The sequence below is a fragment of the Glycine max genome, chromosome 13 (assembly GCF_000004515.6).
Source record: "Glycine max cultivar Williams 82 chromosome 13, Glycine_max_v4.0, whole genome shotgun sequence".
NCBI lineage: Eukaryota > Viridiplantae > Streptophyta > Magnoliopsida > Fabales > Fabaceae > Glycine > Glycine max.
Window position 1 is genome coordinate 5815230 of NC_038249.2, and position 17950 is coordinate 5833179.

At 39.2% G+C, this 17950-nt stretch overlaps 1 protein-coding gene across 3 annotated transcripts in view; it reads left to right on the forward strand.

The window, feature by feature from the left end:
- Positions 1 to 737: 737 nt before the first annotated feature.
- The window catches only part of LOC100781560 (ubiquitin C-terminal hydrolase 13), an 89586-nt gene continuing 72373 nt past the window's right edge, over positions 738 to 17950 (forward strand). For 2 of the 3 annotated variants that reach the window (XR_001384407.3, XM_003542281.4), the window contains exons 1-10: positions 738 to 892; positions 1275 to 1344; positions 1757 to 1907; positions 2027 to 2184; positions 2804 to 3069; positions 3155 to 3373; positions 3461 to 3569; positions 3657 to 3772; positions 10618 to 10716; positions 15808 to 15917. Coding sequence is in view for 2 of the 3 variants with exons in the window: in XM_003542281.4 (XP_003542329.1) it covers positions 863 to 892; positions 1275 to 1344; positions 1757 to 1907; positions 2027 to 2184; positions 2804 to 3069; positions 3155 to 3373; positions 3461 to 3569; positions 3657 to 3772; positions 10618 to 10716; positions 15808 to 15917 (1328 nt within the window). In the remaining variant the exon portion in view is untranslated. The remainder of the gene's footprint in view (positions 893 to 1274; positions 1345 to 1756; positions 1908 to 2026; positions 2185 to 2803; positions 3070 to 3154; positions 3374 to 3460; positions 3570 to 3656; positions 3773 to 10617; positions 10717 to 15807; positions 15918 to 17950) is intronic. The other variant, XM_006593845.4, reaches the window with a different exon arrangement.

Sequence of the window (17950 nt, forward strand, 5' to 3'; positions counted from 1 at the left end):
CCAAACATGCATATTGAAACAACAATCCGTGGCAAACACACAGTGCATGCAAGGAACAAAACCTCAAGAATGAAGAACAAAACCTTAAGAGCGAAAACCAAAACAGAAAAAACCAAAATCGGATAATAATAGCTGAAAATAAACATGGAAACTTTAAGTATTTAAGCATAAAGAAAACAAAACCCCGACCTAACATGGAAAACATAAAAAAAAAGCAAGAACAGAAACAGAGAAAGCAAAATGAAGAAGAAACAAAGGCAATGAAGAAGAAAGAAAGCAAACACAGTTGGTGAAGAATCGACCGATGACACCTGCAAGAAAAAAAAAGCAAGGAAAGAAACAAAGAAAGCAAAATGAAGAAGAAACAAAGACAACGAAGAAGAAAGAAATCAAAAGGCAACGAAGAAAAAAACGGACAATGCAACAACACATGACACCTACAAGCAATTCAAGAAAAAGCAGACACGTGCAATGATACGTGGAGCAACCAACAAAGGTGAAAGTTTGATGCAGAAATGCCCAAAAAATTAATAAATTGGACACATGTCAACAGCTGGAACATGAACATAATAACCTTTTCTATGTACATCTCATTTATAAGATTTACTATAGATAACCTGTGTAATAAAAATGGATGTTGAAGGTATATCCCGGAAATATGAGTAAATTTCAGAAGTACCCTATGATTCATAAGATTCTAAGAACTAGGTCCACAGTAGCAAAGTGAAATCCCGGTTTTGCCCAAACCCCCAAATAAAGAGCAAAGATCTTTTTCCTTCTCTTTTCTCTGAAACCAGCTCTTTCTGATCTCTCTCCCCCTCTCTCTAACAATAACCCTCGCTGTCGCTGGTTCCAATTCACCATGACCGTGATGATGCCCGCTCCCATTGATGTACGTCTTCCTTCCCTAACCCTTCACACACTCTCTCTGTATCTGTACGCACCGTTTCGCTCATATTTATTTATTCATTCATTCCTCACAATCAGAATAACAATAATAATTACTCGCGCAACGTGTTTCTCTTCGCGCGATTTTTCGCCAAACGACGAGTCGTGTTATTCAATTTGATTTTCTTCCGTCGAGTGGTGGTGCCACTGACGGGGTTTATTTTCTCTTCTTTTCTTTTTTCTTTTGTTGTCGTTTTGATCTGAGCGAGTGAGCGTTTCGCGCTATTTTGCGATTTCTAGTGCAGTTTGGGGTTTTGATTTTAGGGCTTTGCGGTGTGGATCCGAACTAGGGTGACGCGTTTGGTTTTGGTTTTTGTTTTGTGCAGCAGCAAGAGGACGAGGACGTGCTCGTGCCGGACGCGGATTTGCCTGAGAACAATCACCAACCCATGGAAGGTACTTCTCGTGCTTCCTTCGATCGCTGAGTGAAAAATTGGTTTGAGGATTTTAGGTTTTGTGTTTGTCTTCATTTTTAGGGAATTTTTTTAATGAGTGTCTGCTCTGGGATTTGGATTGGTTTTTGAATAAAAAAAAGGCTTTTCAGCTAATGTTTCAGAACGGAAAACAATCTGCATCCAATCGTTTCTTTAGTTTGTAATTTGGAACTTGTGGGATTTCGATGCATTTGTTGATTGTGTAATTAATTCTCCAACCTCATTTTTTACTTATGTTCCTGGTCAGCTGTTGGAGGGTCTAGTTCAGTTAAAGATTTTTTTTTCTGTTTTTGTTGGTAAATTAAGTTTTCTGCTAATTCCAGATGTGATACGTGATTGTTCCTTTTTCTTTTTGTTCCTTTGATGATCGTTAGTTGTAGCTCAACCTGAAAATGCCAATACTGTGGAGAGTCAGCCCGTTGAAGATCCTCCGTCATCTAGATTTACATGGAGAATTGATAACTTTTCAAGGCTGAATACAAAGAAGCTCTATTCGGAAATATTTGTTGTTGGTGGCTATAAATGGTATTTTTCTGAGATTTACTAAACTTGTTAGTAATGGTGTTCTATTTTCTTGAATATGCTCTGGTATGTATACTTGTTTTCAGTGATTACCTCTGCCAAACTTGGTTTTATCTTGGCAGGCGTGTGCTTATTTTCCCAAAAGGAAACAATGTGGACTATTTGTCCATGTATTTGGATGTTGCTGATTCAGCCAGTTTGCCCTATGGTTGGAGTAGATATGCACAGTTTAGCTTGGCAGTTGTTAATCAAATGCATAATAAGTATTCTGTGAGAAAAGGTAGTCCCTGCAATTTGATCTTTTACACTTTTACATGATGACATAGATTATTCATAAATGTAAATAAGAAAGAGCATTGCTGGAATTAAAATTGAAATTTTTTACTAGGTTTTTGTTGCAACTAGTGGATGGAAGGGCATTTGATACCTCCTCACACGTTAAAGATTCTTTTATAATGTATTACTCAATTATCATTACAACATTATATAATAAATCATGTGACACCTTTGCTCATTCTGTAATTTATTTATAGTTTCTTAGTTAATTTTCTGCATCTTTCCCTTTGGTTCCGTATTCACTTTAGGATAGTGGCATTTTGGAAGGTGGAGGGGGGAGTGGATGGGGGTGGGGTATTGGTTAGCAGTTGTTTAAATCCATTCATATACATATGACAGAGTTCATATTGTGGTTAACCTTTGGTTCCATCCTCTTGCACCTTGTTTAAATTTAGGTGGAGAATGAGATGATGAGTTCTATAGTCTATTTCCGCTAAATGAACTTGTTGGTGTTACTTGTCTCGATTATTTTTTTTTTTATTAAAAGAGGAAGTGAAAGTGCACAATTCTTTTTGGATTTATCTATGACCTTGGTCAAGCTTAATTTTATTTATACTATGCAGACACACAGCACCAGTTTAATGCACGTGAAAGTGATTGGGGTTTCACATCCTTCATGCCTCTTGGTGAATTGTATGATCCTAGTAGAGGGTATCTTGTGCATGATACTCTTATAGTCGAAGCTGAGGTTCTTGTTCGTAGGATTGTTGATTACTGGACTTATGATTCAAAGAAGGAGACTGGCTATGTTGGGCTTAAGAACCAAGGAGCTACGTGTTATATGAATTCTCTACTCCAAACCTTGTATCATATTCCTTATTTTAGAAAGGTTAGAACGGTTTGTCTTATTTTGTTTTGCCTGAAGTTCACTTATCCATTGAAAAGTAATGGGAAGTTGTTCCTGGACATTTCAGGCTGTGTACCATATGCCAACAACTGAGAATGATATGCCCACTGGTAGCATCCCTTTGGCCTTGCAAAGTTTATTCTACAAGCTTCAATACAGTGACACCAGTGTTGCAACAAAGGAGCTGACAAAGTCTTTTGGATGGGATACATATGATTCTTTCATGCAGCATGATGTTCAAGAACTAAATCGGGTTCTTTGTGAAAAACTTGAAGACAAAATGAAGGTATGGCAAGAGTTTTGGAATATTTGTTCATGATTATTCTTGATGGGTGACCATATCAAATGGTTGTTTTGTGTTATTTGTCTTCAGGGAACTGTTGTTGAGGGAACCATACAAAAATTATTTGAAGGGCACCATATGAATTACATAGAATGCATCAATGTAGACTACAAATCAACTAGAAAGGAGTCATTTTATGGTACTTCCTTATGCATTTTGAATTCAATTATATGTTTTGTTCTTCCTTGTTATGTATTTCTAATTTAGTTTTGCATATGCATGTTAGACCTTCAGCTTGATGTTAAAGGTTGTCGTGATGTTTATGCTTCCTTTGATAAGTATGTCGAAGTTGAAAGTCTTGAGGGGGATAACAAATATCATGCTGAACAGTATGGTTTGCAGGTTAGTTGCTATTCTTAAATGCTGAAGCAGCTTATAATATTATTTGTAGAAGTTAACCTTAGTGTTTTTCAAAGAATTTTTCTGTAAACTTATTTTGATATTATTATAATGTCTTCTATGAACCATTTCCATTTTAAAAATATAAGAAATTTGGGTTTGGTGAATTACTTTTTCTCTTCTGCATCGATACTGCTGGTCAGATGTTGGGTGCATTTTTCAAACTGTGATGCATCTTCCTGAATATTAGCTGGGAAAGTGCAGGAAACAGTAAATTGACAGTTCCATAGTTTTTTTGTAAGTGTGAATAACTAACCTTAGTTTTTCTACTGTAATCAGTTAACAGTTAGCATTGGTCAGTTGACAGTTATAACTGAATCTCAGCAGTATAACTACTGCTCTTGTAAGAGATTTCAGTGGCTTTGTATTTTCTTCTTCAACAATACAAGTCCTGATTCTCTTTCTCTCTCTCTCTCTATACCTTCTTTACATGGTATCCGGAGCTTTTTGATCCTTTTACATTCTGCAAATCCTTTTTCGTGACCTTTCAATTTCTCCTTGTTTTTTCCCACTCAAGCTCTATTCAGCCGCTTTTCTCGTGACCTCCCTCTTGTTTTGTTCTACTTCAACCTTGCTTTTGTTTCTCTCTAACTAAGTCGACCCTTAACCTCTCTTTTTTTCCCTTTGACTTCTATGACTACTCAATGCTACCTCTGCAAGCCAGTTATGTATATATGTCAGCCATTGCTTCCGCCATTCGCCATTTTTATATGGTGGATTTTTGGGCTCTCTGCCGTGCTCTGCCATTAACAACACTGGAGACACTACATTTAGAAACTTTTGTACCTCTGTTAATGTTTAGTTATAGTTTAATTGATAACCTATTGTTGTAGTTGGTTGCCAATTCTGTCACCACTTGAAGTTCAAAACATCATAGCAATTTTTTAAATCAGGTTGTTAGAATGTCAGGAATATCCAATATTGTCTTAATCATAATTTAAACTGTTTTTTTTGTATGACTTTCCTGCTAGTTTGAGTAGCTACTTGTATCAAATTGATACCATGGAACATTATAAAGTATCAAAATTCCTGTAAAATCATTTATATGTTACTATCTTTTTTTTTTTGCTCAGCAAAAGTAATTATATATATATATATATATATATATATATATATAGTGGTACTAAATTTACAGAATCAGTTTAGGTAGATAGCTGGTTCCGATATGCAGACTTATTTCAGTCTGATGAGAGCCAAGCTATTCACCTTATATGCTACTACAATATCCATCAGCTGGTATACTCTCCTAGTTACATGTTGAATATCTTTTGGGTTTCTGAATTAGATTTGTATGCATCATTACTAAATATTTTTTCCTTGTTTTAGAAGTCAGCAGACATAGACTAGGCTAGGCTGTCCTTTCCCCCTTTCTCTCTCTTATGCTTTGTACTCTATAAATTGTAAGCTGAAACATGAATACCATATGTTCTGTGAGTGAAATTTCCTCACACATTTAAATTTAAGTTGGCATCAGAGCGGGTTCCGGCCACCATTGTTGCCGCCGCCACCGTTCGCCACCTCTGACCGCCACCTCCGGCCACCATTGTCTTAAAAACCTTCGAGTCTTAGACTGAGTCTTGTCAACTAGGAAAACATGTTAGGTCATCATTTCCTCAAACTGTACAAAGATGTGATTCGGCCTTTTCTACCATTCATTCTGATATTTGGGGACCAAGTCGTGTTACATCTTTTGGTTTTCGATATTTTGTAACCTTCATTGATGAATTCTCCAGATGTACTTGGGTTTATTTAATGAAAGATAGATCTCAGCTTTTGCCCATATTTAAGTCATTTTGCAATGAGATTGAAAATCAATTTGAAAAAACAATCAAGATTTTCAGAAGTGAGCAAAAGAATATTTCTCTCATGATCTTTCCTCTTTTTTATCCTCTAAAGGTATCATACACCAGTCCACATGTCCTCATACACCTCAACAAAATGGCATAGCTGAAAGTTAAAATCGTCACCTTCTTGAAACTGCTCGTTCCCTAATGTTAAATTCTAATGTTCCTACACATCACTGGGGAGACGCAGTGCTTACTGTGTGCTTCTTAATTAATAGGATGCCTTCTTCTCTTGAAAACCAAATTCCTCACTCAATTATCTTTCCTCATGACCCATAGTTTCATGTCTCTCCTATAGTGTTTGGTTGTACTTGTTTTGTCCATGATCTTTCCCTTGATTTATAGACAAACTTTCAGCTAAGTCAGTAAAATGTGTCTTTTTGGGTTATTCTCGTCTTCAAAAGGGTTACAAATGCTACTCTCCAATCACAAGACGATACTATATGTCTGCAGATGTAACCTTCTTTGAAGACACACCTTTCTTCTCATCCTCTGTAGATCATTCTTCTTCTCTCCAGGACGTATTGCCAATTCCTTGTCCTCTAGGTAACTCCAACCAAAATGTCAATGAAGTCTCATCTTCTCTACCAAATTCAATTGAAGTTGCCTCTCCACCTCTGCTTACATATCATCGTAGGACACGACCAGCTGATTCTACAATGCCTGAGCCTCTCCTCGTGATCCTCATCCTTCTCCAACCAGTCCTCCAACCATGGATCCTGCTTCCTCACCAGTCTCTCATCACTTTAAGTCAGACTGACCCATTGCCATCTGAAAAGGTACTCGATCCACTCGTGACCCTTATCCTATTTATAACTTTTTGAGTTGCCATCGCTTGTCTCCTTCATATTCTTCCTTTGTTTTCTCTTTATTGTCACACCATGTTCCTTCTAATGTTCATGAGGCACTTAGTCATCTTGGATGGTGACAGGCTATGATTGAAGAAATGCAGGCCCTTGAAAATAATGGTACTTGGAAACTTGTTCCTCTTCCACCTGGCAAGAAGACTGTGGGTTGTAGATGGGTTTATGCAGTTAAAGTTGGGCCTAATGGTGAGGTTGATCGACTTAAGGCTCGATTGGTAGCTAAAGGCTATACTCAGATTTATGGCCTTGATTATTGTGACACCTTTTCTCCTGTGGCTAAAATCACCACTGTTCGTCTGTTTCTTGTTATGGCAGCCATGCGCCATTGGCCTCTTCATCAGTTTGACATTAAGAATGCTTTCCTCCATGGTGATCTTGAGGAGGAGATTTATATGGAGCAACCTCCTGGGTTTGTTGCTCAGGGGGAGTATTCTCGTATGTAAGCTACATCGATCTCTCTATGGGTTGAAGCAATCCCTCGAGCGTGGTTTGGTAAATTTAGTCATACCGTTCAACTTTTTGGGTTGAAATGAAGTGAAGCTGATCATTCTGTTTTTTATTGTCATACATCTCCTGAGAAGTATGTTTATCTAATTGTATATGTTGATGATATAGTGATAACAGGAAATGATACTACTAAGATTGCCCAACTTAAAGAACACTTGTTTAGTCACTTCCAGACCAAAGATTTGGGATATCTGAAGTATTTTCTTGGTATTGAGGTTGCTCAATCAGAAGATGATGTCGTGATCTCACAGAGGAAGTATGCTCTTGATATTTTGGAGGAGACAGGTATGCAGAATTGTAGACCTGTTGATAGTCCTATGGATCCAAATCTAAAGCTTATGGCAGATCAAGGAGAAGCTTATCCTGACCCCGAGAGATACAGGAGACTTATGAAAAAATTCATTTATCTCACTATTACAAGACCTGATATCTCCTTTGTTGTTGGAGTGGTGAGTCAATTTATGCAAAATCCTCATGTTGATCATTGGGATGCTGTCATGCGCATTCTTAGATATGTGAAGAGAGCACCTGGGAAAGGATTGTTGTATGAAGACATAGGTAATACACAGGTATCGGGATATTGTGATGCAGATTGGGCTGGCTGCCCCATGGATAGGAGATCCAATTCTGGTTATTGTGTCTTCATTGGAGGGAATGCTATCTCTTGAAAGAGCAAGAAGCAAACTGTTGTTGCCCGGTCCAGTGCAGAGGCTGAATATAGATCTATGGCCATGGTTACATGTGAACTTATGTGGATTAAACAACTACTTCAAGAATTGAGATTCTGTGAAGTTGGACAGATGAAGTTATATTGTGATAACCAAGCCGCTCTCCATATTGCTTCAAATCCAGTCTTTCATGAGAGAACCAAGCACATGGAAATTGACTGTCATTTCATTCGGGAGAAGCTATTGTCCAAAGAAATTGTCACTGAATTCATTAGCTCTAATGATCAGCCAGCAAATATTTTGACTAAGTCATTGCGAGGACCTAGGATTCAGTCTATTTGTTCCAAGCTTGGTGCATATGATCTATATGCTCCAGCTTGAGGGGGAGTGTTGAATATCTTTTGGGTTTCTGAATTAGATTTGTATGCATCATTACTAAATATTTTTTCCTTGTTTTAGAAGTCAGCAGACATAGACTAGGCTAGGCTATCCTTTCCCCCTTTCTCTCTCTTATGCTTTGTACTCTATAAATCGTAAGCTGAAACATGAATACCATATGTCCTGTGAGTGAAATTTCCTCACACATTTAAATTTAAGTTTACAAAAGCCTACTGTTAGGTTGCTGGACCACTGATTAAAGTGCCCTACAAAATCTTTCTCCATTGATCTAAGCCATGTCCAGACTAGGAATAATGCATCATCCATCAACTTGCTTCCATTGAATGTTTCATTGGAGAAAATGATCCTATTCCTTTGCTGCCAAATAGTCCAGGTTAAAGCTATCCACCAGCACTTCCATCTGTTGCATCTTATCCCTTCATTCATCCCATTTCCGTGCTGTAGAAAATGTTGCCTCGGATTTTGAGGGAATGCGCCCGATATGTTGACCCAAGATAATGACTCCCACCATAAAGGTAATGTCTTGATGCAATTGAAGAATAAATGGGCTGTATCCTCCTCTTTGTTTCTGCAAAAAGGGCATATCGAGTCATTTATCTCTACATGTCTCCTTCGTAAGTTGGACTTAGTTGGCAAACGATCTCTAATCAGCCTCCAAGCAAAGATTGATGTTTTAGTTGGGATCCTTAGCTTCCTTAGGTCCTCAAAAACTCCATCCATCTTCTCCTCCGCTGATTCTCCCTGCAGCAGATTATACGCACTCTTTGTAGAGTAGTTGCCATTGGGATCAGGTATCCACCTCCAATTGTCTGCTGTATGTTGTTGAACTGCTGTCTGTGTTATCTCCCCCAGAAACCCGATAGCCGAGTCAACTTCATTATCAAATAGGGGTCTTCTCCAAGTAAAATTCCATTCCCAGGCTGTTTCTGTGAAGCTACCCAGTTGCTGGATGAGTTTTTGTTGCTGATAGGAGATTTGATACAGCCTAGGGTATTTTATCATTAATGCTACACCATCACCAGTCCAGCAGTCCTCCCAAAATCTGATTTTATCTCCACACCCCACCCTCCAGGCTGTTTCATTTTGAAGGGCATTACCTAGTTGTTGATCATGGGTCACCTCCATTAGGTCCTGCCACCACCGTGATTCGTTGCTGCCTCTTTTTCCTTCAGCCAATGATCTCCAACCACCATATTTGGAATCCAGTAATGATGTGCATGTTGATGATAGCCTTTATATTGTCTATGAAAAGCAACATAATAAAGAAATGCATGCATTGGCTTTGGGGTCTTGGAAATTGAGCATTAATCCATATTCTTTGTACAATCATGAACATCATGTCCTTCCTCTCAAAAATAGTTTTGTTGGTAGGAAGTTTGGACTTAATGAAACTATCTAGGGATATAACTCATGAGGTTAAGCTTTTGATTTTAGTGTATGTTTTAATTGTTTTTCCTAATATTTTCATAAGTTCTCCTCTACCATTCACTGGATATCTTCCATTTGACCTATTTTTCTCACTGGAGCATCTCTGTCTTCTTATCATATTAGAAAACCTCCTTACACAAGTTTCCATCGTCTTGTCTCCTGTAGTTCAACCCTAACTTTATCTTGAATACAATTATTCCTAATCTTGCATTGTATGTTCTCCCATCCACCTCTGAATTCTCGGCTTTGCCACACTCTGTTTTTGTTCTAGCTGGCACTTGACTGCCCATTGTCCAATATTCATTGCCATCGTTTATTGCTGTTCATATAGCAGTGAGGTAGAATTTCTAGAATTTGGCAGACACTTCTCTATCACAACTCATACCTGAGACTTTAATTTTTTTCACATCTTGTATCCTGTGGTTCAACCCTAACTTTCTCTTGAATACAATCACTCCTAATCTTATATTGTTTGTTCAGTCATCCACCTCTGAATTCTCATATTTGGTACACTCTAGTTTTGTTCTAGCTGCACTTCACAGCCCATTGCCCAACATTTATTGCCGTAGTTTATTGCTGTTCATCTAGTGGTTAGGTAGAAATTTCTTGGATTTTGTAGACACTTCTCAATCACAACTCATACCTGAGACTTGAAATTTTAGAATGTAGTACTGTTAGAAAGTATGAAACTGACTATTTTTCACCTTTTTGTGTAACATGAATTGTTTTTTTTTGCACAGCAAAAATAGATAGTATTATATATTAATCAGTACTAGGTGTACTGGATGAAGAATAAAATGTACAAGGCAAATTTGCCAGACCCAACATGAATTGTATGATTTATTTATTTATATTTAGCTCCCTGGCTTCCAATATTATTATATTACTCAGAAATAAATTTTTTTTTTTGCAGCTCAAAACATTTTGGTTATTTGCTTCAAACAGTCTCTTGATATTTTGTTAAGTTGCTTGCTTGTATTTACTGTCTGAATGCAAAAATTTAAGAAGCTTTATTTTTTTTTATTGAGCTTGATGCATAAACTAATTTACTTTTTAATTGTACATGATTATTTCAGGATGCTAAGAAAGGTGTCCTATTTATTGATTTTCCTCCTGTCCTTCAACTCCAGCTAAAAAGATTTGAATATGATTTTATGCGGGATACTATGGTTAAGGTTGGTAGTCCAGTTGACAAAATTCTTTATGCCTTATCTTGATATTGTCTGGCAGTTAGTACCTTTCTATTTAGGTTGTAGAAATTTTACCACTTGTGTTGAAATAGAGCTTCAATTATGCCAACTGTTGTAAGGAGTAAGGTGCATGTGGTGCGCTTCAGCTCTACTATAAAAGGCTGATGAAGATTTTTTTTTTTGATCAGGAAATTTACTAATATATTTTATTAAAAAAGCAGTAAAAGGGGTACTATTGTATATACAAATGAGCACCAAAATATGCAGAAATATGGTGTCCTAATACAAGGTGTATAGCAAGAATTAAGTAACCATAAATCTGACTGTAAATTTGGCACAATACTACCCATTGTCTACATACTAAACCCCCCCTGATTACAAAATCCATCCCTGATATTACTGGACCAGTAGTGGAAAGGTATGTCAAATACTTTTTCCAGGTTTTTTGGCCATGTCCAGCAGAAAAATAGAGCATCCTCCGTCAATTAGTTATTGTTGAAACTTTCATTTGAGAACACGATTCTATTTCTATGGTGCCAAATACACCATGTTAGGAAGAGCCACCAAATCTGCCAGCGCTGCAACCTAATACCAGAAAACCTGCTGAAGGAATGTTGGAGGAAGTGATGTCTCGGACTTTGCAGGATTACTCCCACCATGTTTATCCATGACATCAATTCCCACCAAAGCGGCATAATTTTATCACAACTGAAGAATCAGTGTGCTGCATCCTCTTCATTATTTCTGCAGAATGGGCATATAACGTCATTAAATTCCACGTTCCTCCTGCGTAGATTAATCTTTGTTGGCAACCTGTCCTGGATTAATCTCCAAGCAAAGAAAGAGGCTTTACTTGGGATTTTGAGTTCCCAATCGCCCCAAAACTACTTTTTTCAAAGTTAATCTTTATCTCTGATACCAGCTCAAAACTACTCAATATCACCTTGATTGCTCTTACATTTTCCATTGACACCGCCCCGAAGAAAAGCGTATCATCTGCATACTATAAAATACTGAGTTCCACCTTATTTCTTCTAACTGAGAAACTTTAAAACAACTTTTTCTTCAATGCTTCTCTCATCAGACCATTTAGTCCCTCTGCAACAATATTAAATAGAAGTGGAGCTAGTGGATACAAGAACTTTGTCCAATCTGCTTTTGGCTGTCCCATTTGGTCTGTACCAAGTGAATCTTCGTCCCACAGAAGGTACATCGTCAACCTCTAAATCTGCAATCCATTCATTAATTTCTTTCATAATACCCTCATCCTGCATCATTTGACAAGTGCCTATTCTTTCTCAGGGTCTTCTAATACAATTAAAATCTCCTATTATACACCATAAGCCCCCCATATTTGCATGCCTTATCTGTCTGATCTGTTCCCACAAATTTCTTTTCAAAACTGCATCACATGGTGAGTATATATTCTCTATAATGACTCTGCCACCATCCGCATGCCGTGTCCCTTCCAGGTAAATGAAATCATCTCTAATCAACTTGTTTTCTAGTCTGAATGTCTCCTCATTCCATATACATAGTAACCCTCCAGCACTATTACGTGCTGGCAGTACCTCCCATCTAGCCTCAGGATCCCCCCACGAAGCTTGGCATACCTTCTTTCTATCCCTTCTCTTTTAGTCTCTTGTAGATATAACATATCTATTCTTTCTTCTTTCACTAGTTTTCTGATTGAGGCCCACTTTAACCCCCTCCCCAGCCCCCTTATATTGTATGTTATAAACTTCATTAATCCTCTGCACCTCTCCCTTATTCCTTTCTTCCATGCTCACCATTTTGCATACCATTATGTCCTCCTGGTTACAGCATTTGACTCCCAAATATTTTGCCATATCCCAATTGCTTGCAGCTTCTTTTACCAGCTCACATTTTGTAGGACTCATAGCTGACTTTAATACACCTGTTTTGTAATCATCATTGTGCCTTTCCTCCCATCTTATTATTTCTTTCAGTCTGCTACCCCCTAGCAATTTTGGGGATGTCTCGTGGTTAGTTTTGCTGGAGCTGGGCTCCTTTCCTTGGCTGCTGTTGCTGATCATTTTGGGGCCCAATTATTTCTTTGGGTCCATTTGTCTCTTTGGGTCCAGCTTCCTTTTTGCACCACCTGTTTCTAGAGTATACCTTCCACTTAGGGTCAGGCTCATTTATGTTAGAGCCCACCATCTGATATCTGTCTCCCTTTCTTTCCTCATTTATTTTGTTTGTGGGCCTTGTAATAGATAGAGGCATAGAGCTTCTTCTCTTTCCTCTGAATCAGCATGTGCCTCCTCCCCCTTTAATTCAAAATTATGGGTCAGTTGTGGGCCCTTTTCTTCTCTATATTTTTCTTTGTTACATCTGTTTTCGTTCTTCTCTTCCAACAACCATAGTACCATTCACCATTCCTGCGTCAACCTCCGCTGCCCTACCTCCTGACATCTGTCATCTTTTTCGTATCTGTCCTTTTCACCAAGTTGGCTTGCCAGGGTGGGTGTTTGGCGTCTGTCAGCATCCAGTGTTGTTAAATGGCGGCCATGATGGAGTTGCGTTGCGGTTTTCTGAAAAAACGCCACCGAACAGCGGTGGCGTGGCGGGTTAAAGATGGCGGCGCCATGGCGGCCGCCATAGCCATGGCGGCCATGGCGGATGTGGCGGCGAGGCGGAAAATGGCGGATGCAGCTGCAACCCTCGACCTCGAAGCTCCAACACAGCGCGACGACCCACGATCCCTGCGACCAGCCACGACCTCGGAACCACCCACACCTGCAACCAGCAACGACCCACGGCGGCGACGAGCATGGCAGCGACCACCCACGGCAACGCGAATGGCGGCGACGAGCACGGCGTGAACGATGGCAACGCGAACGGAGAAGACGACCCAGCCAGAACCGTGACTTATACTGGTGGGGGTGGGCCAAAGCCTTTTTTTTTTGTTTTTGCTGCTTGACACCCCTTTTTGTTGTCTGCAGCTTTTTTTTCCGTTTTTCTATTTGACACCCCCCTTTTACTTTCGACAGTCCCATTTTTAATTTTTTTTTTCTATTTGACACCACAATTTTATTTTTTTTTCTGTTCAGTCCTCTTTTTAATGAGTTTATTTGGTGTTGGTACTTGATTATTGTATGAACTCATCAAACTTTTTTAGTTTATTTGAATGCAATCCTTTGTTTTTTTCAATTTCAATGAGTTTATATATATGTTTTTTTTTTTTTGTCCGTCATGACATCCGCCATTTTCCGCTACGCCATCCGCCATATTTTTATGGCGGATTTTTTACTTTCTGTCATGAACCGTCATCCGCCATTAACAACATTGTCAGCATCACATGGAGACTCAACCCCATGGCTAGTACTATTGTCGCTAGGCCTAATGTTGATTGGTCTACCTGGCAGAGGGTCCTGACTAATGTCCATGGGTCTTTGTTTAATACATTGACCAGCAGACAATAGATTCTCCCCTTTGCTTTTGTGCTGGTCACTCTCTACTGCTCCCACGTACATGGCTTCTGCCGATGACTTGCCGACAAACATTTTGTATTTCGACATCAGGCTCTGTCCCCATTGCTTTTACAGCTACAGGGGCTGTAACATGTCTCCTCCACGATATTATTGACATATTCGACCTTGTTAATGGATATGCCAGCATCCTGTGGTTAATTGTGGGGTGCCATGGTGTCTTAATGAGCACTCTTGCCCTGTCCAGGCGTTGGAGGTCTGCAGCTTCGTCATCAATGTCGACCACTTCACCCACCACCCCTGCAATCTTTTTGATATTTTCCATGTCCCATGCGTGTAACGGGACTCCCTAGCATAGGACCCAAACCAACCTGAAACAAGAATTCAAGGTTGGGCTCCATTTCTCCAATGTATGAAACATGGACAAACCACTTTCGTCTTCTTTCCTGCACAAATCTTCTGCTCTGGTATCACTAAGGCCTATGAGTAGTACCATATCACCACCAAGGTACTTAGGCCTAACGTCCTCACCTCTGTCTCACATCAGTTCTTCCTCTAATCTGTCGACCATCGTCAGGTTTCGTAACCTACCAACCCATGCTTCACTGAACCATTTCCTCTGTTCGATGGGTATCGTTAGCGGTATTGACGAGTGGGATGGTTGCTTCATCACTTGGTTATGTGTCGGGACCCATCTCTTTGTCGTCGTCTTGCTGCCTGTTGCAACCGCTTTCGCATACGAAACCGGTAATGTGTTTAGTTGAGGATAATGCTTCCAGGCTCCTCTGTTCCACATTGTTTATGTTCTTTTCAGCCTGCCGATGCCCTCGTCTCGCTCTGCCAGCTTATCCCTAACATTTCCCTCCTTTTATTGATCAGCGATGTTGGTTTTCCTTGTCAGCTTTTGTTCCCTTCCATGTTTTGGGAGGTTCGCGTGCAGTTTCAATTTCCTGATAATCAGGTTATCCAACTGCCTCTAAAGTTTTCGAACATCTTGAACCCCTTTGAATCGCATGAAACCATATCTCCTCCCACTTTTGTTTCTATTCTTTGCGATGAAAATCTCCTTGACGTCGCCTCATTTTTTAAATTCGAACCATACGTCCTTTTCCCCCATAACTTTTGGAAAACACGTGAAGTAGAAGGAAGACACGTCTAATGCGTCCCTCCAGTTTTTCCGCCTCCCCTCACCTCGTTGTGCCACCACTGTTGCCACATTGCGTTGCTCGTACCCTTTCTCGGCATAGCTGAGACATGGTCACTTTCTTACCCTGTTTTGCTCCCTCCCTCACCCACTCTCTCTCTCTCTCTCTCTCTCTCTAGACATTTCTATAATTTTTGTCCGGTGAATAATACCCTAAGTGATTGTTTCTTAATATTTAATTATTTTAAAATAGTTTTTTATTAGTGCTGTTGGTATAGGGGATGGGGGTTGTATGATTGACTATTTACTTCCATCATTTGAGATTGTTACAGAGAAGGAGGATTTTCTGCAAGAGTGAGCATGGGGATCAGCTATGATCATAAATGTCTATGTTTCTGGCAATTTTCATTCACATTGATAGATTGCCCACCTTTTCAATACATGGAAGATTTATTTTTTGTTTGTCATATCACTATATAGATTAATGACCGTTATGAGTTTCCCTTACAACTTGATCTTGATCGTGAGGATGGGAAATATCTATCACCTGATGCTGATAGGAGTGTCCGCAATCTTTACACACTTCACAGGTAATGTTATGGTAGTGCATGTAGTATTTGTTAGTACAGATTGCATGAGATTCTTAATAGTATGTTTATTTACATTACCAGCATACATAACTGGTGTTATTTTGTGATTTTATGTATGCGGTTGATGATTGGGTATGTAATTCCCAGTTTTGTCTTCGGTTTTTTTAGAGTATGATTATTTGCTGAGCGGTGCAACTTTTATAGGCACTTGTTGCTATATATGTTGCATAGTTTTCTCCTCATGTGCAATTAGTTAGTTCATTTCATATCTGAATGAAATAAATTGTTAATATACATGGATCATCTTTTATCATAGAATGATTTCATTTTATATATGGTTTCCATGAATGTTATGAAGAACATTTTGAAAGTGGCTGCTATAAGCTTCCTATCCAATATTATTTTATTGACTTCATCTCTTCTTAATTGGGGTTGTTTTTGTGATGTTTTCTGTGGTGGGTAACATGATTTCCTTATTTGTCTTTGTCTTTGATTTGTTTAAAGCATTGTGATATCTTTTGCTGAATTGCACAAGTTTCAGAATCACTTATTGATACATTGGCATAGCTTGCCCTCCATATACTTTTATCTATTGCAATCGGTAAATGCACTTTATATCGAGGATAGTGGTTGAGGATAAAAATGAATAGAGCAATTAGTACAGATGCTTGTTTGGAAAGGGCTACTTATGAACAAATAAATAGAACAGTTTATCTTGGGGAGAAACAATACTTGGCCCTTCCAAATCAAATCAAATCCAATCCAATCCAAGACATTTTCTAAATCATTAAGGAATAGTAAAAATGAGGTAAATATTATCATAAAGCAATTGGTTACTTCAATAAGAATGTGAACAACTGTTGAATAAACTGGGAGAGAGAGAAGGAAGAGAAAACTTGTTGAACATAAAGGCTAATTTTATTGATTATCAAAAGTTAATTACAGAAGGTTATAAAAGAGGTATATATAGACCTCTGTTCTGTTATTGTTACAGATTGTAACTAACTAACAAAATCTAACCAGCTTTAACTTATTCTAACCAACTCTAAGATAGGTGCTGTTAAAAAAAAAGAGCTAGAGATGAGAGAGAGAGAGAGAGGAAGAGCGAGACAGAGAGAGAGAGATAGAACCAGAGCTAGAGAGAGACAGAGAGAGAGCCATAGTGAGAGAGAGAATCAGAGAGAGAGAGAAAGACAGAGAGACCATCTGAGAGAGAGAGAAAGACCAAATGACAAACGGAAGGAACGACAACCCTCTAGCGCACGTGTTCAACAAGGAGTGGAGGCCAACAAAGTCAACCACCGTAGTCAGAACGATCAACACAGATGTGGAGTTGCGGAGGTCGCCAACACCGAGCTTATGGAGGACGATGGGCAACGAAACAGTCACGCCAACCAACACGAGGGGCAATGGATTCAGGTGATGGACAGAAGAAAGGCATCTTTGAAGAGTGGCTCAACTTCTCGTGGGGGTAGTGGAGTTCTGAAACACTCTTACCAGCGCACTGAAATAGGAAGGCTCCACAGAGTAATGTGGCGGGATAGGTTGGATATAACCTCCTTCTATTTCTCCCACTTCCCCGATGGCACCAATGAAAAGGACCTCTGGAAGAAATTCCAGGAATGGGGAAGGGTGAGGGAGGTATTCATACCGCAGAAGAAGAACAAAAATGGCCATAGATATGGCTTCGTGCGTTTCAAAGGGGTGGAAGACGTAGCTTCATTAGAGAGACGGCTGGACAACAATATCTATATTCAGGGATTTTCCCTAAACATGAGATCGGTGAGGTCTTTTTCATTTTTGTCCAAATCAAAGTCAAATGAGAGAGAGAGAAAGAAAGAGAGAGAGAGATTGAGAGAGAGAGAAAGAGTGAGGAGAGAGAGAAACTCTGGGAGGGGGAGAGATACACCGAGGGTTAACAGAGCTAAGTGTGAGAGAGAGAGCCTCGGGGAGACGTCTCGACGGAGTTATGCCGAAAACATAGGAAGAGCTAAGTTGACTCATTCAGTGACTAATTGGAGAGATCATAAGGA